The sequence below is a fragment of the Melospiza georgiana genome, chromosome 3, assembly GCF_028018845.1.
Source record: "Melospiza georgiana isolate bMelGeo1 chromosome 3, bMelGeo1.pri, whole genome shotgun sequence".
Classification (NCBI taxonomy): Eukaryota; Metazoa; Chordata; class Aves; order Passeriformes; family Passerellidae; genus Melospiza; species Melospiza georgiana.
The window spans coordinates 101,953,902-101,978,448 of NC_080432.1; the positions used below are offsets into that span (position 1 = coordinate 101,953,902).

Sequence of the window (24,547 nt, forward strand, 5' to 3'; positions counted from 1 at the left end):
ACCTCAAGAATGAACATTCTGAGACAAACTGGAATTAGCTCACATGGGGAATTGAGAAAGGAGGCTGAAGGAGGATTCAAGGATTTGGCAAATGAAGCCAAGATCACCTGACCTAGGGCTGGTGATAATCCCACTTCAAACTGGAGCTAGACCAGCTTTAGCCTAACAGAGACCCTTCACAAGCTCACATTCTAATTTATTCTATCAATTCCAGCATGTTTTAACAGTTAAAACAGCCATAGGATTATAAAGACTAACATTAAATATGGCATTTGGAAAGCACTAACCCTCACAAATGCAGACCAAAATGGAAAGCTTAAACCACCCTCAATCTTACATATTGGTAACCAACTAGGGGGGGGAAAGAAAAAATCAAACATGCTACTTACAATCATTCCAATATTAAGCAAAGGACAAGAAAATTCAATCACAATTAAATTCCTTTATTAATATCAACTCATCTTTAATCAGTACTTCAATTCCATTTTTATTCCAGCAATGATTACAACAAAATGAAGACACGCTTTTAGTTCACAGAAGTTTAATTAACTGATCTTGGATATGATGCAGCTAAGAAGTCTGAACAAAGAGAATTGAGAAGGCTTTAATGCACATCAGCTTGTAGGAAACATAACAACACAGCAAGTGTTATCTATGTGGGATCCAAACTCCAAAGCAAGAAGTTAAGCAGTTCTTGCAGGAGGAAATAAAAAGCCATGTGTGCAAAGGAAATCAATGCACTAGCCTGTTAACAAAGTAGATCTTAATGAATTACAATCATGTCTGAGAATGAGCAAGGCAGACTGTAAATTTAAAGTTAAGGACAAAGTTCCTCTGACAAACCTTAGAACAAATTTCAGGTATTTAAGGATTTAGTATTTAACTTACTATCCTGGACACATCTATAGCTCAGAGTCCCACCTTCACCTGTTTCTCACATCCATCTGTGAAAACCCTTTGCTAATGAAAACAAGGATACTGGTGTAAAATTGAAGTGAATATAGAAATAAATAAACTGTAAATGCTGAACAGAATTTTAGAGTTTACCATTTAGAGACTGTTGAAAAAGTATATATATATTTCTGAAAGTCAGTTATTCTGACTTCCTGAGGAATACAGCTTGCCTGCCTTCCTTTCCGAGGCTTTCAGAAGTACCTGTGCTTAGGAAAATGTTAATCAGGAAGTTGCTTTCTCACTCCATCTGTCCACTGACTTCTTTTCCATGTACTCACAAGAACCTTTAACCAGTGAATCAAAAGGCATCCTAACATGTCTGGGTACACAGAACACCACCTAAATAAAACTGCAGTATCAATGTCCTTGAGAAGCAAAATAAAGATTAAATGGACTAACCACACAACACACAGAAAGGATGACTGGCAAGACTTTACAGATCTGCTGCTTAGGACATGGGAACAAACAGGTTAAAAAAGCCAGCAGTCCTCACTGCAAGCTCCTCTGAGATTACTAGAGAGACTTGCACACAACCATTTATTGCTTCATGGCACCACACTTGTAGCTTTGTCACAAAGATTTCCACTGGTTTAGATAAATTTATACACCTCCTCCAGATCAGTTAAGCTAATGCAACACCTTGTGTGGACACCTTGATTGCCTCAGAGCAGAATTTTTCTTGCAGTAGTTTAAATGTGTTGATTTAATCAAATAAACATTTAGCTGCTTTCCAATTTTGTGATCCATGACTTCACAACACCTCCAAAATTTACCAGGAGGAAAATCAACACATTTCAGGACAATCAAGCTTTACAGATTGCACTCCTATTCAAACAGTCCTCTTCCATTGCTGGAAGTTACTGTTATCAAAACCAACTATATTTTCAAACATAGCCCCTTCTCTCCAGTGAAACCAGTTAATTTTTTAAAAGTCTCCATCTTGTCCCAAGAAAAGTGACTGACCAGAAATTTCATAAAAGCTTCACAGATCAGATTCAGCATATGATCACTAAATGAAAAGGGCTTATTTTAGAACAGAAAACTACTATATTTCCTCTATAAGGAATATTAATATAGCACTACATAGAAAATCACTGACAAGGGATCTAAACACTATAATTCATTCAAAACTGCAAATTAAAGAGAACATATTTGAGATCTCTGTATGAAAATCATCATCATACTGAACACAAAAATTACAGCTAGATGAAATTTCACATTTTTGAAAGCAATTATACTACTTACTTCTCCTAAAGTCCAAATTAAATAAAATCATAATTTCTTCAGCTATGTATTTATCCAGCCCCTATTGGGATTTAAATACAGCATCTCCATTAAGTCAATGCTACTGAGAATGTTTTAATCAAGTTTAGTGTGATGCACATGCTCCTTCACCAACACCAGATTCTCTTTTAGGTTCTACTGGATTTGTTTGTTCCTCTTCTTTCAGCTTCACTTCTCTAAAGTCTTCCCTGACTTCTTCTAACAGACCTGGCTTGAAGATGACATCCAGGGCTGTCATGGCCAAAGCCTTTGCTGTGCGCAAGGCGTAGAACTGAGCAGTCTGTGACCCTGCAGAAAAAAATGTGAGGGGAATTTCAGCTTAGATTACCAACATTAAACCACCTGCTTGCTGCACAAGGGATATTTTATAAAGTAAGATTGTAAGTTTCAGCTTCAAGAACATTTTCTTTAAAATCTACTTGCATGAAGTAAACCTATTTTCCCATGCCTCAAAACATTTTTTTCTTTTGCAAGTACTTAATTTTCTGCTATGACACAAACAACTAAGACTGAGAACAGGAATGTTGAATGTTCATATTATGCCCTTCAGAAAATGGGGAGATTTATAAGCTAGCAGTGTTACATTTCCTGTATTTGAGGAGTAAAAATTACTTATCTTTCAGCTCATGTTTAGAAATTCTTCTGAATATGCTGTTATAGATAATCCTTCTAATTTCTTTTTTATCTTTTAGTATGAGGAGTGGTTATCCTACCCATATACATATAACCTCAAACGCAAACCAAGAAATTCTATATTTGTCAGCTTTTTCTGCAACTCTACAATTAATGTTAATTGTTTTCACTTCCACTCACCTGCAGCTTCTGTGTACTGCTCAGTATGATTCAATGCATCAGAGCCAATATAAAAATAAGGATGAATCCCAGGGACCACAAATGTAACATTTCCAAAGTCCGTGGAACCTAGAAGCAGCACAGAGATTTTCTTAATAAAAGTGCTTAATAGAAGTTTTGAATGCTGTAAGAAAACGCATGATAGACATTCTCTCCAGCCCATGTCTAAAATGGAGTATCCTTTGCCCCAGATACTAAAATAAGAACATTTCCAATGAGCCATTATCCATACAAATATATCCTGTCACCAAGGTGTTTTTCCCTAACTAGCCATCTTCAGGAGCTGCCCTCCAGTGCACTTCTGATCAATGACCAGTTACTGGACTGCAAGGAAGATGTATCAGCATGTTCTTATTCCTTTTACTGCTCATTTTTATCAAGCATCTCCTGACAGTAAGCTGTTATTTCAGAAACAGGAAAGCTGCAAACCTTGGGAGTGTCAGGCATTTCAGCTATTTCCCTGTTAGAGCCTTCAGAACTAGGCCAAACAATTCCTGCTTCTCACCAGTATGCAAATATTCAGCATTCTGTAGGGGACTAAAGTAGAAACTATTAATCTTTAAACAAAAACAGATTGAGGGTAACTGGTTTTACCCCCATGTGTTTTGATTATTCTCACTGATGGAAATCTCAACAGCACAAGCACCCTTGAAATAAAATCAGAAGTAAACTCCAGATAAAATGCTAGGCCTTTGTAGACAAGCACCTGATAGCAATGTTGCACATTTCAATGATGATTCTTTCATGCCTATCACTTTCAGTATGTTATCTAGCACCTATCTCACAGCCTTATCTACTGAATGGTGTCATCCCAAAGCAGAAGATTCTTCATGGTAAATCATCCAAGAGTCTACAACTACATCCCAAGTGGCTTTGGCTTCTTCTTTTTCCCCCCAAACAAGCAACACACTCATTATTTGTTAAAATGACATTTCAAAGCTGGAGATATCAATGTACCACTTATTGTGAAATCCAGGTACCAGAGGAACCATTGTTTTATATCAGGGAAAAAGAGGGATGACCCACTAAGATCCCAATTAACTTTCTGGGGCCAGAGATGCAAGAATTTGTTTCTTTAGTAATGGTGTATAAAATTTAATTTTAACACATCAGGTAGCATCTATATTTGTGATACTTTATAAGAGAAGATTTTGTTAGTGCCTTAAGAATTAGTAACTAAACAATGGAAAAACACAGATCTTACTTGGAAGCCTATAGTTATTGAAAGTGAGTCCACAGAGCCTACATTATGAGGACAAGAGTTTGCTATTTACTCTGCTTACAGATAAGGGAAACAGCAAAGCTTGTTCAAAAACATCTCTTCCCGTAAATTCAGGATGCATTTGAAGAAAATCCAACTCTTGGCACAGCAATAAGTCATTTTAATTTCCAGTAGTCGGTACTACTGATTCCTTCTTTGGTCAATCTGGACACACAAACCAGAAGTTCTGCACGCTCCAGACTAAACCAAGGGTTCTAGACCTGCCTAAGTCCCAATACACAAACTGCTGCAAAGACTGTGCTGCCCTTTTCCCTACTTCCACTTAGCAAATGAAACATTAGAAATTTCACGGCATCATAGCTCTCAGTCATGTCATTCCTCCTAAATTTGTATCCATATTCAATGCACTACCAATTGACATGTTATTTTTGCTGAGTAGAAGATATTTAAATTGGGTATCTTCTAGCAACATGGAGAGGCAAAATCCAGGCAGCTTTTAATAAAATTCTAACAGCTAAATCTTCCCCTCTATCAGACAAAATGTTACACCCTTTATGGGAATAAGACAGAGATATGTTTAGAACATCAGGTGTTTGGTAATTTCCATAAAAACACCCGAAATTGTGTGCTTGCTAGACACATATTGATTGGGATTCTTTCTGGAAGCATAAGTAATTGCAGTTACCAATGCAATATACATAATGCAATATATATACATATACCTTTAACAGAGAGATACTGGCGTTCCAGCCTCTCAAAAATATATCCTGAAGCTTCTTCAGTCACTGCGTATTTAATGGAGTCAGTATTACCACAAACATGAACAGAGGGGAAAACACAAAAGATTCCAGGAAACATTTATGTAGAGTCCCAAGCTTCAAAAGTGGAATTTTCAAATATACTAGACCTTCTTAAGATCTTCTTTATCAGTTTTGTGCACAGGAAGCCAATGAACCCAATGAATACTACATTTTGACCAGATTAAGTTATCACAGGTGTGGGTGCCTCAACTAAGCTCTGTGTAACTAAGCCATCTGCTTTAGGAGGTTATGGATATCCTGTAGTAAAGTCCTACGAACAGCAGAAGGAGAAACAGGTCCTGGCACCTGGTCCAAGCTAGCTCAGTCTCACAGGATGTCACACCCCCTGGCTGTGTGCCTGTGGTCTGAGGTGCTCAGGGAAGCCCTGGTGACACTTTTCTGCCTAGAGTGATACCTGGGAGCAGAGCCACACTAATGCCCACGCAGAGGTGGCAGCGAGTGCGCCCAGCTCTGAACGACTGTTCTGCTGCACAGACATGGAGAAGCAACTGAGCTATCTTCCTTCCCTTTCAACAGAAGAAACTGACATCCTAAAAGAAAACATTGAAAACCACATGAAAACTAACAGAAATAGAGGTCTTGAAAAAGATGACACAAAATACTCAATCCCCCCCCCAGAAAAGGGTAGCATACAAAGTTCCACTCCTATGGCTCTGGAGACTGTGCTTTGTTATCTCTCCTGAATTCCCACTTCAAAAATTCAGAGGAGAAGCTGTGGAAAGAAAATTCAGTAAACCCCACTGCAATGTGAGATAAAAAAGCAATTGCTCAAGCACATTTTGACATTTGACACGCAATTCAAGGACAGGACAGCCATACAGGGAGTTTTGGTTTAAGCAAGTTAATGGTTAACACTGAACATATCATATAACTTACATATGAAAGCCCTACTGCAGCTGGGTGTCTGTGAAAAGTTCACTTCAAGACCTCTGAACAAAAGCAAAATCACTGATATACACGATCGTCCTTACTACAATGGTTTGAAGGAACCAACTAGCAGAGCTCCAGGAAGTTGCACTCCAGTAAACATTTTAAGGTTCCTCAGTCTCCTTCTTTGGCTAAACAAGCAAAGCAGTAAATCTTATTTGTATTACACTGAAGAAAGTAGGAAGAAATCTGTCTTAAGTTATAATTTGTTCTTAAACACAAGACAATGAACCACTGTTTAATTTGAAAAGGAAGTAAGAAACAGAAAAAATCCCATCACCATTAGATACCAAGAATTTCAACAGATACAATGTCTCCCCTACCCACAAAATGAAATTTGGAGAGCTGCTCCTAAACACCAAATTTGTCCAAACTCCAAAGATAATCTGCATTTAATAAAGAGAAGAAAAGTGCCACAATCAAATTAATTAAAATAACTTTTTACTGAGAACAGTATCTTCCTTCTAAGAGAAAAACCTTTAGCATGAATGGAGTAAAAATGTTCATAAATACAGTTAAGATCAGTAGTGAAGGCTCAAAGTATGAGCAGAAGTTGAGACTTGAACAGAGCTCCTGTAGGAAGATTCTGAAAAAGAAAGTGTTAAGGATAACAAGAAACCCACCTAAGCATTCAAGAATTCCCATTGCTGTTACAGCTCAGAGACTAAAAAAGTTAAATTGTTTAATACATAGTCAAGACCCAAAAGTGAACACCTACTTGAAGAGCACCCTTTGGAAAACTAATCTGTTGAACTCATGAACTAAAATTAGAGGCATGTAATTACTTGTTAATGAAAAGATTAAATTAGAGTTAGTGATAAACTTCAAGTTATAAATCTTTCCAAAAACTCCCTCTAAAATAATTGCTAGATTCTAGTATATTTGTTTATATGTAAGTTTGGAAAATGTTATTAAACAAGGTTCCTGAAAACAAAGTCTCATCCCCATTTATAGCAAATCAGGATTCTGTATTTTAAAGCCACAGAATGAGAGAAAATTCATTACACATGGTCATATTCTCAGAAAGACTGCTCTTAGTTTTCTATCCCTTCTCCCAACCAAACTGCTTATTACTTGAAATATTTTCAGAATTATTATTAGAAGGTGTTCACTGCTTTTCTTACCTGTTCTTAGCTTCTACAACAAATACAGAAACACAGGCCAGAGATATAAACCTTCTACAGAGCTTTAGCTCTGTAATCTGGCTTTTTCTTCTGTGTTTAACTTAGCTCTTATTTGTTATTTTATACACTTGAAGCTTGATGAACCTAAGCTTAAGATACAATGAAAAATGCAGCTGGAGTTACCTGACAAACCATTCAAGATAGCATCTTCTGATATAAAATCTATTCCAAGCTTCTTTCCATTCTCCTTGTAAATTTTCTGCAGGCTCTTATTTGGAAGCACATTGTAGTAATCATTTTCACCACCTTTTATTTCCACCTAGACAAAAACCCCAAATCACTGTAAGTTTTTCTCCAGTGTAAGCCAGTTCAATGTAAACAATCTGAAGGCCAAAAAAAAAACCTCTACATATCCAGATTTCAAGCCCAAGGCAAAACAGACATAAGTGCTAAGTTTATTTCAAAAACACAACATTCTGTCAAATATTACCCTCCATCAAAACACAGCTGATGTTCTGTTCAGTTTGCATTAGACAGCCAAATTCCAGAAGAAAGGATTTCAAAATTTTCTCCAAAAACAGGAAACAAATATTTCCTGTAACAGTGTTTGCCTGCAAGTACTACTAAACTACATAGAAATAAACATAGGCTTTTATCAAACTATGTTACCTTTTTTCAGAATGCTTCCAATAACTACAGCCCCATTCATGACATGGCTTCATACAGATAAGAAATTTGAAATCAAATGAAAAAAAAAATCTATCAATGTCATAAAGTGCACTTTCTGAACCTCTTTTCTAGTTATAGTGAAGGGGACACGATAGGAAAACAACTTCTATTGTCTCAAGAAGACTATAAAAGTGACATTTGCATATCCCATATCTATTTGTTTTGATGATCACATACATTCTTTTTACAGCTGAATTTGTCATAAGCTTGTAATTAACAGAGCCAAGTAGAACCGTCTATCTTAGCAACATAAAAAAGGTAATCTTATTGCTTGAACCAGCTAGATGAGACACACTTCCATTTATTAAAAGCAAAACAAATGAGAATGCTAATTGAGAAATCACTCTGTTGCTACATGAGCCTGCTGTTTAATGGGGCAGTGGACCTAATGATCAAGAATATGGGAAAAAAACAGACAGAATACCCAATACCTGTTTTGCTTGTTTCTACAGGTGAGGTTTGCCATCAAGCCTCCCAGGTCTCTGAGCCTAGCAGCACTATCTGTAGGATAGAAGCATCACCCACAGCAAAACAAAAAGAAATTACAGGACACTTAAAGAAATTGAATGTACATGGGATCAGGCAGGATGCATCCAAGGATGCAGAGTAAGAGAAGCAGAAATGCAGTCTGGGAGCTATTATTTTTTTAAGTGTCACTGAAACAGAGGGATGTTCCAGCTCACTGAACAACACCTAAATGTCACATCCTCTTGAAGGGCCAAGAGGAGGTCCTTGAAAACTACACACTCCTCAGACCATCCTAGTGTCAAGTTCCCAGAGGGATTACAGAGCAAATAAATCCTCCTAGAACTCATGCCCAGGCTCAAGAATCACAAGGTGATTGTGAACATCCACCACACAAGATGGGACTCATTTAAGAGCAGATAGTGCATGACCAAGCCTTGCTTTGCATGACAACATGACTGGCTCAGATGACACAAGACATGCAAGCTCCAAGTGTTTTATAATCAGCAGCACAAAATACCACATTGCTGCCTGTTACTGTAGCACCCATCTGCAACTGAGACTGGTGCCATTAGTATTTTAGTATTTTTATTACTGATGGAGTCAACCCCTGTGACACCACAGCTGGTGCTGTGCTCGTTTGGTTTCTCCTCAAATCAAGACTGGAGCTAGGCCAGGGGAAGGCCACCAAGATGACTGGGTGGAGAACACAATGTACAAGGACAGGCTGAAAGAACTTGATCTGCTGAGCCCTCACAGAACAGAAGGTTAGTGGGGCATCTTACTGCTGTCTAGAGTTACCAGATGGGAAGGGTACAGCGAAGGCAGAACCAGACTTCTCAGATGTCAAAGTGATGCAACAAGAAGCAGCAAAGGAAATCCTGTTGGATACAACAGAATCACAGAGGGTTGATGTGGGAAAACAACTATGGAGGTCATCTTGTCCAGTTCCCCTGCTCAATCAGGGTCACCTAGAGCTGTTTTCCCAGAGCCATACTGAGGCAGCTTTTGAGTATCTCCAAAGAGGGAAACACAGCAATCTCTGCAGGAAACCTGTGTCAGTGCTCAAGTCATTGCAGCATAAACATTAGGAAAACCCTTGCTCACCACGAGGTGTGTAGAGCAGTTTTTGAGAGGTGGTAGAATTTCATCCTTGGAAGTATTCAAAAGTTCACACAGCACTCAGCAACCTGCTCTAACTGGTCTTGCTCTGAATGGAGAATTAGACCAGATGACCTCCAGAAGTCTCTCCCAACACATATTCCTCTAGGATTCTGTGGCATTCTATTTATAAACCAAAGCTTTCTCTCAGGACACAAAGCAACAGAACAGCAAAAAGTGTACCAGTAATCTAGATTTACTTTGGTTAAACACTATGCAGACAAAGTAAACATTGATTTCCTGTTCTGGTCTGTGTAACAGAAACACATGACAATGAATATGTTCTTACCTTGCATCCTGTGGCCATTGCTGCAGATTTGAAGCAGTTTTCAACCTTCTCTGTCAGAACAGAAAGCTCTTTCCTTGAAGGAGCACGCAAGTAAAACTCTAGTTCAGTGTAAGAAGGAATGATGTTAGGTTTCACACCACCATTTTTTATTACACCTGCAGAAAGGGAAAAGTTGTGTTGTCAGTATTAAATGCAATTGTTTGATCTTTAGCCCTCTCATTAAATTCCTGGGTCAAGAAGTAAAAACATATAAACAAAAACAACAAAACATCAGCTGAACATGAAATACAAGGAATGTAAAAAATGCAGTGTGTGGACAAAGTTTCTTCATCATGTCAGATTACATGTGGAACATGTACATGTCTTTCAGCACAATTTCACAGCATTCTTTGGTTAGACATCTGTTTTACATCCCAAAGTCAAGCCAAACTAGCATTTCTAATTAATCCCCTAAAATTCAATGCATTAGAGTCATAAAGTAACCTGTCCGCCAACAGAGAAAAAAATTGCTAAAGGGATAACTTGGAGTCCAACTTTCAAATGTTTCCTCAATTAGAATGTTTCCAACTTATTTTGTGATCTTGACGAAAATCTGAACAAGTTTCTCAGCAATATTGAAACAATGTATGTATTGCAGTGCACAGAAAGTTCATTTAATTGCTCATTTTAATTCTTCAGAAATACTGGAATGTATAACACCTGTAGCTTTAGTCACAAGTGCAGTTTGAGCTGAAAGCGCTCCCTCAAGGGAATGTGTGACCAACTACATCTTTTACCATTATGGCATCAAAGGCATTTCCATAAAATACAGTAATATTTAGATATTTTGACAAGAACACATCACAGATCCCAGTTTCACATTAGATGTAACTGCACTAACAGCTAGTTGTTTCCAACAGGGTGTTTCCCTGGTCTTCTACCCTCAATTTCTTTTATGTGGAATTAGATTTGTTTTCTGTAGAACCTGAGAAACTTCTACCTTAAATGGAAATATTGCAGAAGTTACTGATGTGTGTCACTGAGGCCTGAAAAGACAGCACTATATTGTTGTAAACAGACAACAAAATATTTCTTTTGGTGCAGAAAACCCATTAAGATTACCAACTTCACCTCCAGTCTCAAATACAGTCCAAATAAAAAACAGGGTTGAATTAATCCAGTATCAGTATTTGTCCATAACAATAGGAACAGCTCAGATGAGAGGGACAGACATCACAGGAAAGGAAGCAGTAAGTATTCATGCAAATTTGAATGACACATATCCACAACAAGCTTTCTCAGAACAAGTAGCTTCATGAGTAAACAGTTTTCACTTGTCTTGTCCAGAACAATTGTAAATGGAACTGGAGAGAGTCTGAATAGGTCTACAGTTAAATTTCAATACAATTGCAATATGGACTGGACAGCAGACCTGAACTACAAGTAGGCTGCCTGCACACTGTTGTAGCACTCAATTTGCCCCTCTGGATGGAAAATCTTATTTACAACCTGTTTAATACAACTTCTTGAACAGGAAAAAAAAAAAAATCTACATTCCCGTTTTTAAGGGGGCAACATATAGTCCATTCATAAGCAGGAAAGAAAGATCACATCAAAGTCTCAGATGAACTCAAGACAATGATATTTCAGTACATGAAGCATTGGTTAGAAATTCTAGACATCAAGCAATGGAAATTATTCCAGCTTTTGTAAGTGGGGTAACACTACTACTTTTAGAATCACTTAATTCAGCCACTGATTATACAGAAAGTCTACAACATGAAGTCTCCTACACAATGTTATAAAGAAAGCATTTCTAAAATTCCATCTCACACTCTGGCTGCTTGTCCTTTCCCAGAAGTAATTTAAATACTTCCACTTTGAAAAACCAGGTTTATGGCAGCAGTTGTATCAACACAGTAATTTCAGTTTTGCTACTGTTCAGGAAGCATTACCTTAGAAGGCCTTACTGTTTAGGTACTTAGAGTTTTTGCCAACATTACCCATGTAACTTTTAGAAACTATAAAGAAAGCAGTATTTAGGGATTTAGGCTTAGCTTCAACAGAAAACTTAGGCATCTTCAGCCTTAAACCTGCAACACATGGGTTGCAGACACCAAAACTCTAATTATGTGCCTTGTTTTCTACAGAGAAATAGGACAGAGAGGCTGTGCCTGCTGTCTGAAATTCATTTGGGCATGCTGCACAGCAGAACTGCAAATAGCTTCATCTACAGTCAAAAGGATGAGGACTCCATCCAGATATCCTGGAGAGAAATGCACACTTGAATTACATACAGCACAAGCAGCCAAGATACACAATGATCAGCTCAAAACATCTGGAAAGATTTTTAGCTCATAACAAACATTTCAAATAAACAGCTCTACATTCAGAAGTCTTGTAGAATTGGCAAAGTTTCTTATTTTCAACTTGGCAAAAGTTGTGCTGGGTGCAATAAGGAACCCTGGGTTTATAGCTATAGAGCAGCTTCCCCTCACCTTTTGAACCTTTCTCACTGTACAGGTAGAAATGCACAATGTTGAAGGAGGACAAATCAAGCTTAATGGTTAACATGTCTTTCTGCAAATTTGCCTGTCTAATCCAAAACCTACTAGATATTAAATATAAGAATACAGTGAACATCTAGTTGATTGGGCTACTAACCAGGACTATGATCTTCTGCCATCACTTGTTCTTTGTACTTCACCAAATAAATTTCATTCCAGACCACCAGACCCTTCCAATAAATGCCAGCTAATTAATGGAATGTCTACCCAAAAAGTGATGCAGTAAGTAATACCTCACTTTCTGGAACTATTTAATCTTACACCTTTGCAAATCCACACATATTAAGGAGTTCAAGGCCATGTACCAAAATAAACTTTGCACTTTTTCCTTTTTTTTTCTGAACTGCAACTTCAAGACTTGGAATTGATCTAACCTTTACCTAGGCATCAGAGTCGCCTTTCAAATCTGACCTCTCAGTTTTGAGCAGTTAGTTCTGGACACTGACATCACTGTAAAAATTGCAGACACACCATTTAAATGAAATGGTGCTGTTTCATAATATTTGAGGTGACTAAACTAATTTAGTGCTTTAGTGCAATACTTTGCAATGTGTGATATTCTATGTTAGTACTTCAGCAGCCTAAACTCTAACTTGCTGGACATTAGGTTTAAGAAAGATCTCACCATGAACTCTCCAGGTCGGTTTCATCTGCTGCCTTAAAACAGACAGATTGTTGTAGGCAAGAACAGCAGCATCTAATGCATTAACTCCTTCCCAAGGATAAGCAGCAGCATGAGAAGCTTTTCCATAGTATTTCACAGTCACACTAGGAAATAAAAGGCATTGCTTATTTGTTTCTCATTCACTGAAAAAAAAAAATCTTTGAAATGAAAAACGTCCTTTTGTTCCCACAAATATATGTTATTTAAATTTTGGTCAGCATAACACCAAACAATTTACCTGGCACTTGACTGTTGCATAGATAAACTATCTTTGAGTGCAAAAAAAAAACCTGAAAGACTTCTAGAAAAGCAGCAGAATGGAATGATACCAAGAGCCAGTCAGGCAAGGGAGCTACTGGTAACATCATTATATAGCCTTTTCCTGAAGAGTACACATTCCACATATTAATTAAATGTCTCCTCTTCTTTTTTTATGCTGCCCGACTCTTCTGAGACTTTAAGTTACAAGCACTCTTCTCAGAGGATAACAAACCCTTTTCTCTGATTCAAAACTGGAAGTTGAGCGTCCTAACTCTTGTCAAATAAACTGTGTACAGTATGTAAGATAGCAAAAGCACGTAAGACCACATATAACCCATGTCTAAATAATAAAAGTCAAGTTTTATGAGTATGGAAAAGCACAGCCTCTAGTAAAACACACATTATTATGCTACAGCAAGGATCTTCTCTTCTTACACCCTTCTAAAAAGGTGGTAGAAAGGCTTGCAACAAGGAGGAAATCTAATGCAAAGGCTATTCTCCAACTTCACAGAAGTCATAAATTATTGCACCTTAACATAACCAGTAAAAATGAATGCTTTGCTTCATCTGAGGGCCACTTATATTAGCCTTACAAAGTAACTTAGTATTTTAGACTGTTTATGAGAACTGTTTACAAAAGAGGAAAACATTAAATACTGACATCTACATATAAGGTCTCACTATTTATAAAATACACAAAACAATCTGTACTCCATATCCACTCCTTTATAGAAAAAACTCAATCTTCAAGCGTTCCTCCCACCCCAAGACACACAACCTGTCTCTTATCCAGCCTAACTTGCTTGTCCCCCTGTCTTGCAAAAATGCCAACTCAACCAGTTATCCTGAAGTGACCCCCTTGTGCTCAGAACCATGCCACAGCTGCAAGTTAACACCAGCACTTAAACTCTGGAAGGAAAAGAGGGACACAATGCAGTGTACTGTTGCAACAGGAAACATCTCTTACTGCTCCTGCAACCCAAATTAGGCTTGCCTTTTTCTATCCCCACTGATCTTCCAAGACAATCACAGAACCCATTCTCTAGACTAAGAATTTTATTTAAAATTGATTATCATTAAGAAATGTAAGAAACTTGTCCATTAATATCCCAAGTATTAGACTGCAACCCCTCAAATCAACTCACAAAGATCCCTGGACATTCTCAAAAAAACAGAAAGAGGCAAAGTACAGCCGAAAGTCATGCTGCAGTATTCTCTTCCAGAAGGAACATGTGTTTCTTATTAAAAGAAATTCTTCCAGCATTCCTTTACTTGTACTTCTTTTGCTACACAAATGTCACAGACACTCAGAAAAACCCAAGAGATTTTGCAGAATAATAACACCCTAAGCCAGTTTAAGAATACCAGCAGAAGAATGTGCATCCTGTTTGTCCAACAATAAATAGGCTGATTAAGTGAAGGGTAATTGAGTAAGAATCAGCAAACTTTGGCATGTATCCACCAGTTATCCCAATATGTTAATCTCATTTCAGGCACAAGCCAGTTTTCAGAATTGCAGACACAGAAATAGCAGCAACTTAGCGAACACCAGTGCTTAAACTCCCTGCAAACAAGCAAAGACCAATTAAAATCAGAAAAGCTGTCTTTCTACCTTTGAAACCTCACAACTACATAAAATATGACAAACTCAGTATTTCAAGCTTTTGGAGGTAATAAGTTGTTTCACTCAGCACTTCAATTCCTGCCTCCTCCATGTTCAAGGGTTTAAAGGCTATCTAGGACTTGCATCCTATTGCAGACCCTGACCTCTGAAGAGAGATTTCCAAATCTTACTGTATCAAACTCAAAAGGCTATTGCAAGCAGAAAGACAGAACTATCATTGAAAACTACATCTTGAAGATTATAATATAGTCTTAAGGTAAAGCAAAGGCAAGTTGGGCTAAGTCTTGAAGGAAGGTGCAACAACCAGTTAAGACTCTTTAGAAACACGAGGAAGGAAAGTAGCAGAGAACTGGCCAGGTGATGAAAATTAACCCTGTCTGTTTTACCATGTAACTTGGCATTTACAGAAGCAAATTATCCACTGGAAATAGCCCTGGTAAAAGCAAAATGGTCAGTAATATCAAGCATATCAGAGCTAGACAATAGCACAACAAATCTGAAAACAGCTCCCAGTACAAGTCATAAAATGACTGGAAAATTACTTATTTAAATAAATCAGAATTTAGTCTGAAACAGTCAAATGTAATACTTGCAAAAGCTTTTGCACTGGAGGGAGTTTACTAGTGGAGACTCTGCAAGGTAAGACCCTCTGGGATCAGGAATCACATAACAATAGAAGAATGTGACATAAAACATAGGAAAAAAACCTGCTGGCAGACTACTGCTGGGACACTGTGGAAACAGACATTTACAACACCAAAGGAAGAACAACATGGCCTTGCAGACTGGCAGAGAAAGAAAAGAATGAAGCTCCAAAGCACTTTTTTAAAATCATGTACTTAAAGACCAAGCATTTGCCTAAGAGTTGATAGCTTGAAAATTACTTAAGAGGAAGTCTCAAACGTGCCAGCTGTCTCCAAAATTGTAAGGAAACACTATGGTCCCTGCAGAAGCTGAGCAAGACCTAAGGCAACTGCACCTCGCGTAGTGTGTACAATTTTGGGGACGCACACCCAGCAAGGTGCACTTTACGGCAAGTCAAGTGACTCAGGCACAAGTGAGCCAGTGCTGTCTCTGAACATCAGGGCCAATCAAAAGAAGACAAGATATAATTTTCAAAGAGTTATATGGCTGGCAGAAAAGGCAGCTGTGTAGGGTAGGACTGTTGTCCATCCTGACACTGGGGGCAAACATGAAGGAAAGACAGCTACTACTATGGATCAAAACCAAAAAGTTGGTGTGAGAGTTAATACACACAACATGGCTCTGACTAAATTTAGTATGGAAGTTACTACTGATCCAAAGTTCTGTCAGGCTTAGCTGGCCAGTTATTTTCAAACGGAGGAAGGCAAACCTTCCAAACTGATTAAAAATGCATAGAGAACCACATGACTGGCATCCAGGAAAGCATAAAACAATGACCCTTGAGAGAGACCCTGCAGTTGTATCTTTAAATTCTACTTCAACAGATGGCATCATCACATGAATGCTTGCAAGAAACGCCTAGAACCATCACAACAAAAGATGGATTTTTGAGATAGGTGGAAGATTATCTCAGATCAGTCAGAGATTTGAGCACTAGGCTGAACACAGCACTTTGGAAGAACGGCTGCGAGTGCCATTCCCTAACACTAACCTGGCTCCTTAGCTGAGAGCAGACACCTTTGTCTGATGGGCACCTGCAAGGCTCCGGGTTCAGCCACGGCTAAAGCAGGTGCCCTTCTCAGGAAGGGGACAAAAATCTAGTAACAAACCACCTCTTTCTACCTGAACCCACGCACTCACTCATGCTCCGCCACGTCGGGCAGGTAAGCGGCGTTTTCTTGGGAGGGGTGCGCCATGAAAACCACATCCAGGCCATCGAACGCCCCAGCCTTGATGAGGTCTATTTTGCCTCCTCCTTGCTCTTCCGCGGGGGTCCCCAGCACGGTGATCTGCAGCACAAAGGCACGGAGAGAGTCAGGGGCTGTCAGGGAGCGCCCACCAGCGCTCCCCCGGGAGGGCTCGCACCTGCACGGCCACGGGCTCCGCCAGGCTCTCCAGGGCGGCCTTCAGCGCCAGCGCGGCGGCGGCTCCCACCTCGGCGATGAGGTTGTGGCCGCAGGCGTGCCCCAGCCCGGGCAGCGCGTCGTACTCGCAGAGGAAGGCGAGGCGGAGCGGGTCCTGCGGGGCCGCCGTGCCCCAGTCGGCGCGGAAAGCGGTGCCGAGCTTGTAGCGCGGCTGCACGGCCCAGGCGGCGCCGGGCACGTCCCCGCCGGAGAAGAAGCGGGTCAGGACGTCGTGCGCCTGGTGCTCCGCGTACGCCAGCTCGGGACGGCTCCAGATGTCGCGGCTCAGCGCGCCCAGACGCGCAGCGTTCAGATCCACGCTCTCGCACGCTCGCTGCTTCAGCGTCTCCAGCGCGGCGGCGGCGGGGCCGCTCTCCGGCGGCTCTTGCGGCTTCATGAAGCCTCGGGAACACCGATCCCCAGCCGAGCCGCACCAGCCACCCGCACCTACCGCCCGGCACAACACCTGCGCTGTTCCCCCTTTTATTGCCTCTCTTCGCCGCGAGGCACGGCGGGAAATGTAGTTCCCAATCACGGCCTGGCCTGCAGGCGGCGCCCAGCCGGAACTCCCCGCCCCAGCGTGCCTGGCGCGGCCCTCAACCAGCCGGCGGGAGTTCGGGGCCCGCCCGCAGCCCGTGCCGGCTGTGCTGCCGGGGCCGCTCACTCAGTCCCCCACCCGCGGGGTCGCGGAGGGGATCGGAAGGGTAGAGGTAGGAAACTCACAGATTGAAGCGAAGACAGTACCATAGGGAAAGTAAAAGCCACGCACACAAGCAAAGCAAGGAATGAATTCCCTGCTTCCCATGGGCAGGTGGGAGTTCAGCCATGCCCAGGAGAGCAGGGCCCCATCACACCTCAGGGTCACTTGGGAGCACAAACGCCGTCGCTGCAAACGTCCTGGCTTATATACCGAGCGTGATGTCCCATGGTCTGGAATGTCCCTTTGGTCAGTGGGGTCACCTGTGTCTCCTCCCAGGCTCCCCAGCCTGGCAGCACAGAAATCAGGAAAGGCCTTGGCTGTGTGTAAGCCCTGCCCAGCAATAACAAAAACATCTCCGCATCATCGTCACTGTGTTCAGCACAAACCCAAAACACAGTCCCATGCCAGCCATTGTGAAGAAAATTAACTCCACACCAGCCAAAACCAGCATAAAATATTAGATAAATTACGTGTTGGAAGAATTGCCTTGTTAAACTTTTGGGCTTGGTGTGCTTCAGTGATCTCAGACCTGGTGGGGAGAGGGTGGTGTTAAAAAAGCTTGGAAAGAAGGATGTCCTGCTGATAGTGGGTAAAAAGAATGCAGAATTTCCAGACCACAAGGACATTTGGCAGAGCTCCCACGATAAGGAAGAAACTAACAAAGCCAATTCAGCAACTGTGCTGAAATCAGCTCCAACTGGGTGAAATGTAATTCTGTAACCACCAACTCATGGCCCCCTGACTCAAAAGAAGGGAAAGACTGAGTATGTGTACTAATTAGCACAAGAAGAGAGGGACTCACTTTACCAATAAAAAATAGAACACTAAGTAGTAGGAGAACTATGGAATTTGTAGCCAAGGAGCAATCATGCCTTTGCTAAAATGGGTAAGGAGTGAAATCTTTTGATAGTGGATTTGCCACCCAGCATGCCTTTCTTTGCAGAACTGTAAATAAATATCTGACTCTGAGTGTGGATTGGCCTCTTGCACACTGGGTGTAAGAACCTAATTTGGCACAACATGCTGATGGAACACATGCCTTGTTACATACATGTGTTACCATCAAAACACCCAGAGGTTGCATTCAAGTGCAAGGTGTGCTGTGGCTGTTCTGGGCTTGGAAACACCCTGTCTCCTTTGACATCTTAATTTTTTTTCCAACCAGGATTCCTGTTTGTCTGGATTTGGGTTAGATCTTTACATTTCTCTGGGATTTCTGCAGTCCAGGCCTGTGAGAGCCAGCTGGTCAGGAGTTTTAGATACAGCTACATAGCAAGAAACCTGCCTATTGAACCAACCCATAGCTGACAAAAATTGAAGTCAACAGGATCAAAATGATAAATTCTGGGTTTTGGGGTTTTTTTTTCCTTTATTCATTTATCCACTGTACTCTTTCTCCACAACTTTTCTGTCAGCTGGAGAGGTGCTTTGGTGTGCTGAACTGCAGGATCCCCCTCTCCACAGCAGTTGAGGAAGGTTCTTTTCCTCCTGACACCCAAACCCTACAGGACTCTCGGTCACTCCAAGAAGAGCTCAGGCTCCCATGCATTACATTTGTCATGAGCTATTTTTACCCTTGGAACACACTACAAGTATGTTGACAAGTACTATGGTTATGGTCAGTTCTTTCCTCCACCCCCAAATTCTTCCACGTGGAATAAAGCCATCAGCCCTAGAACGTGCTGAACTTAGTTTGAACTCTGGACAAATGTTGAACTATCCTTATGAATACATGCAGCAAGTATTTGTCAGCAGCTGAGGGGGCACATACTCAGCAGAGGGTCACATAATTCAGATCTGTTTGCCAAGGGATTTTTAGGGCTGAAGCCCTTTGGAGCAGGCAGAACAGGCCAGCATTCTTTAGGAACAATCACTTTAGGCATACATCAAACTCAATCACTCTTGCATTCACGGAAAAAGCTGGCTCCCACTTTAAGTTTTAGTGAGAAGGGGGGAAAAAAAACCCTTATGTATGTTTTCTTCCCAAATACCTGATTCCTTGAGGCACTACTGTTCATTATATAGTTTGGTATTTCTTCAATAAAAACACAGGCTCCTGTTGGACCTGCACAGATTCATTGAGGACACTCCAGAGCTTTACATACTGATCAGTGTGTGGCATTTCAGCTGGGAATGCTGAGCCTCAGAGCCACAGCTAACAGGAATGGTGAGGCTTGGCCACAGAGCACATTGTTCTGTGGCAGCTGCCTCCAAACAGGCTGGCTGCTGGCTGCTTGTTTGGAGGGCTGAAGAAGGAGTGGAGAGTGCACACAAATGCCAGCATCTGAAAGTGGGACAAAGTTAGCACTGGCTCCTCCAGGAAAATTTACCACTCATGGGGAACAGCTAAATTACTTTTAGGGATTATGTTATCTGCTCACATCTTGAGGTTTTCCTTTCCAACTGAGATCTCAGATAATCAGAGGGTTTAATTACTAATGTGACCACTGTCTCATTTGCTTGAAATTAACCTTTAGAATACAGTTGGAATCCTCTTTGTCTGCTGTAAGGATTTGTGAAGCATGCAGCACTAAGACAGCCAATAATTTTAGAAATTTCAGCATTACAGAGTTTATGCCAGCTCGAGAGTTCCAATTTGCCTGTTTGAAAAGGGGCAATATGTGTCATAATGAGTGTTAACATCAGTTAATACTGGGTATGTTTGTTATTTTGGTATGTTCCTCTTCACAACCCCAGATATTTTGTGTACAGCCTCAAAGTGTGGTTCCTTGGGAGGGACTTGCTGACCAGAGAGTTTCCCTCCATACCTCCTGGAATGTGCTCCTGCTGCTGCTTCTCCTGTGTTCTCCTGTGTTGTCTTCAATGAGCTAGTTAAGTCATTAAAAATCTGCTTAGAAAAGAAAAATGGATGATTTTCATGAAACAGTTTTGCAAGACACACAGTAGATCTCTGCTTCCAAAAGTTCACAGTTCCATCATGATTTTCCCTCATCCAGCCAAGAATTTGTGCCACTCACTAGGCTGCCTTTGGTATTTGCAGGACCTTTACCTGAGCTGATGCAATTCACTAAAATGGCACAAAAAACACAACTTGTTCAAAAAGTTTGGTAATTTTCTGTTGGTTTAGTGAGTTACATTGGGCAAAGGTCCATGAAGAGCCAGGACAAGGAAGTTGTAGTGAGACCAGATGTGTGGAAGCAGGAGCTGCCACTCTGATAAATCCTACCCTGAGAGAGCTGCTGGGAGCATCACTGGAAGGGACAGCCCACAGAACTAAAAATAAACACAGCTGCAGCACATATTAAAGCAAAGTGGGGGGCTTGGTTGTGAGCAAAGCCTTCACATTAGCTGAAGACTAAGCAAGGCCACAAGAAATTTTAATCTGGCACAATAAAAACAGTGCTGTGATTCCTGAAATCAGTCCAATTCAGGAAAGAGAAAGGAAAGGGTATAAGGTTCTTTTATTCATAAGAAACAGATGCCTGTTAATGAGACTTTCATTCCTTTAATAAAGAGCCTTTTCACTCCCATTCTTGTTCATATTCTGTTGTTTGTGTGGAAGAACCACTGGATATTTTCCTCAGAGATGGGATGGTACCTTTCAAATTAGCAATAATTTTCTTGCTCCTTATATTAGGAAATTTCAGGTCTCAGTTACTACATTATCATATATTTTCTTCTAATTTAGGAGAAGGCATCAGTCTTTTAACCTTTTATGCTGATTTGAAAATTCATTGAATATCTTCAAGAGGAAGAAAACATTTATATTCATTACCTTTGTTTGCTATAGGTTGTACCTTGGGTCATGATTACAGAAATATTTTATTATAGTCAATCTAAATTATAAGTCAACAAAATGAAAAACATATAACCGTAACATGTTGTTTTCTAAGACAGAGGAAAAATACTGGTCCATTTTTTTAAAAAAAGGTAAAAAATACTATGATGATATTTTGATTGTGCTAAACAAATTATAATGGAGCATTAGACCGTTTAAAATACTGTTACTATAGAGAGGAAAAACCCTGGAAACATTTCTTTGGAAAAAGCAAGAATTGTACATATATTTGTTCATAAATAAACAAGAACAAACCTCACAGCTGCTAATTCAATTCATATTCCTGGAATCAGCCTGTAAACAAATGCTTGTATTTTTGTTTTGGAGGGTGGATGAAGTTCAGTAGCTTTCCATTGGTCTAAAAGAAGGAACATCTGTTGTGGCCATAAAAAACTGGATGATCAAGTTTACCACATCCCACATTAGCAACATTAGGCATTGAGGTTGAAATCCTGATCACACTGAACTCGGTGAAAGTTTTGCTGTTAAATTCTGGGTGGCCTGGATTTCAAGCCAAACTCCAAAGCTTTAAAAACAAGAGCACAGTGAATATTAAAAACAAAAGTAGGCTGCTGCTGTGTGTAGGAGCTATACACTGACCTGCCTAAGAAAACATTCCAGCCTGGTCTACAAATAGCTTTATATTAAGCAGTTCATATCAAGACATACAATGCTACAACAGTGAATCCTATGTTTGAAAAGAAAGCATGGTAAGGGCTTCCTTGGTCAGATCACAGTATCAACACAGAGCAGAGAATTTTTAGGAACTCAGGAAGATAAATAGCTTGAGTCACTGAAGCATACTGTCTTTTTTAACCATTACTGGATCAGGGATGCCACTACACATCTTATACATTTCTTATTAAGGGAAAATAATGCAGGGTAGGTGGGTTCAGAAAAGTGAAATCTTCTCCCTGTAGACATCTCATTGCCACCACTTAAGAGTTAAACACAGTGAAGTCAAAAATTCAGAGCAGACTGAAACAGAAAACATAAGCTTATTGTTCCCTCTTAATGTCTGGTTACATCGTGTCCAATACTCAGAATTAAATCTGAAACCCCTCACATGGCATGTTTTATTAGCTATTTGATTTAGTGGGTAAGGCCTCACCATTGGCCCGAGTGCTGTGAGCCTGTAGCAGAAAGGTGAGGGACGTGCTTGGAGCTCAGGCTCCCTCTGTGAGAAGGCAGCTGTGGCTCTTTGCTGCTGCCCCCAGCTCTTTGTGCCTGCCCCAGCTCTGGTGGCAGAATGAGACACAATTGCTTCTGGGCTCTTCCAGTGCAAAGTCCAAAAGCTTAGTTCAAGCTGCACCCACCCCCCTTGGCATTTTATGCTTTAAACGCTGGATTTTATCTTGAAGCAGCTTGGAGTTATCTGTGTTCTCAGTCTGCTGACTCCACCATGTGGGTGGTATCCTCTGGGAGACAGGCAATAGTATTTTAAACTGACACAGTTATTTTCAAAACAATCACTTTCATGCACCATTAGCCACAGAGGCTAGTATAAGCTTTGCCAGCTTTAGACTGGTTTAACAAATAGTACTTTTCTATCTGATGCAGATTTTCATTTGCACTCTGAAAGCTGCAGGAATGCAGCAAGGGATCAGCTGTAGAGCTGTAGCTATTTTTACTTTTTTTTTTTTTTTTTTTTTTTTTTTTTTTTTTTTTTTTTTTTTCCGGCTGGGGTGAGATTGTTTTAACAAGGAACATCATTTAACTCCAAGAGAAGTTCAAAAATTTCCTGACTTAAACATTGCCAATTAGAGCAGATAGCTCTAGTAAAAAAGGTAGAACTAGATAAACTTAGATTTCTTTTTTTGGTTTGTCTCTCTGAAGAGTTACATAAAACTTACCAGCTATGAGGCTCTTAAAAGTATGCACAGCATAATGTAAACAGGGAATTAAATTACTGATATCCAAGACTCTTAACACACAAACTTCCTGACTGCTTGCTTTCTCTTTCATACTCAAATTTTACTTTTGTAACAGCAAGAAAAATGTCAAACATCAGAGATCTTACCTCAGCAGAAAATGCCTTTGAGTCCTCACTCCTCCAATAAACTATGCTCTTTTGTTTCTTACACTGTTATATATTCATATGTATTTTAATCTGTGATATGGTAATTATTTCACATTATACTAAAGGTCAATTGTTATATTTGTATAATTTCTGTAGTAGCAGCATCATCCCAGTCATATTGCTATGCCAGTTTGAAAAGATATGTGTTGAAAGCAGTCTGATGATGTATGTGTGTCTTCAAGACACTTGATGCTAAATCAGCTCCATTACTGACAATTATAAATTTTTTTTGTTTTATTTATTTATTACTTTTTTAATATTATATTTGGTTGTAGCTTAGCTGCTTAGTTCCTTTCTTCCTGTAAGAGGCAGATTTTTCTTATTTAATGTCAGATAAATTCAATGCTTCATTTCATAGCATTGATGCCTTAAAGACCTATAAATAAAACAACATACTTTCAAGACAATATTAGTATAGGAGGTAATATAAAGGCTGGTCTTTATTTATTGGAGTCTCTAAGGGATGGCTATGGAAAACTGCCCATCCTGCACAGGTAATTTAGCAGATTAGCATAATTGACAAGAATCCCCAGTTAGAAGCACAAGTGATGAAATAATCACCCCCTTTTTGTTCCACCTCTTCTGTGGCCCCCCCTTTAAATAGGAACTAAACTTTGTTTATGAAACTGTGTCTTGAAGAGCTCATTTCAACCTTGGCTCCCAGGAAGAACCCAGATGGGATAGGGGCCTTGGACCCCTCAGGGCTTGGAGCCTCTGGAAGGTGTTTTGTCTTTCTGCCTGTCAGGGTGGGGGAAAGTACTGGAGCTAGCTAGGAATTATATACAACAATAATCTAATCTAATCTAATCTAATCTAATCTAATCTAATCTAATCTAATCTAATCTAATCTAATCATCATAAGAGCTATGAATATATATATATAAGAAATATAAAAAACAAAATCATTCTGGCAGCATGAGTTACTAACTGGGCAACAAACACTAACAGCCCAGAATGGAAGGAAAAGCTGGTGATAAGGTGTGCTGGCTGACTCACA

General features: G+C 40.0%; 1 protein-coding gene across 3 annotated transcripts; it reads right to left on the reverse strand.

The window, feature by feature from the left end:
- Positions 1–422: 422 nt before the first annotated feature.
- On the reverse strand, positions 423–17,415 carry PM20D2 (peptidase M20 domain containing 2). 3 transcript variants are annotated; one of them, XM_058020030.1, is made up of 7 exons: positions 17,003–17,415; positions 16,709–16,857; positions 13,000–13,142; positions 9,829–9,983; positions 7,368–7,503; positions 3,052–3,159; positions 423–2,526 (listed from the first exon to the last, which is right to left on the reverse strand). In XM_058020030.1, the coding sequence occupies exons 1-7, from the start codon at positions 17,366–17,368 to the stop codon at positions 2,324–2,326; spliced, it is 1,260 nt and encodes a 419-aa protein (XP_057876013.1). In that variant the 5' UTR covers positions 17,369–17,415; the 3' UTR covers positions 423–2,323. The 3 variants fall into 3 exon arrangements, with proteins under 3 accessions (XP_057876013.1, XP_057876012.1, XP_057876014.1); XM_058020029.1 differs by having other exon boundaries at positions 16,934–17,415; XM_058020031.1 differs by lacking the exon at positions 423–2,526 and adding an exon at positions 5,528–5,663 and having other exon boundaries at positions 3,073–3,159; positions 16,934–17,415.
- Between the last annotated feature and the right edge of the window lie 7,132 nt (positions 17,416–24,547).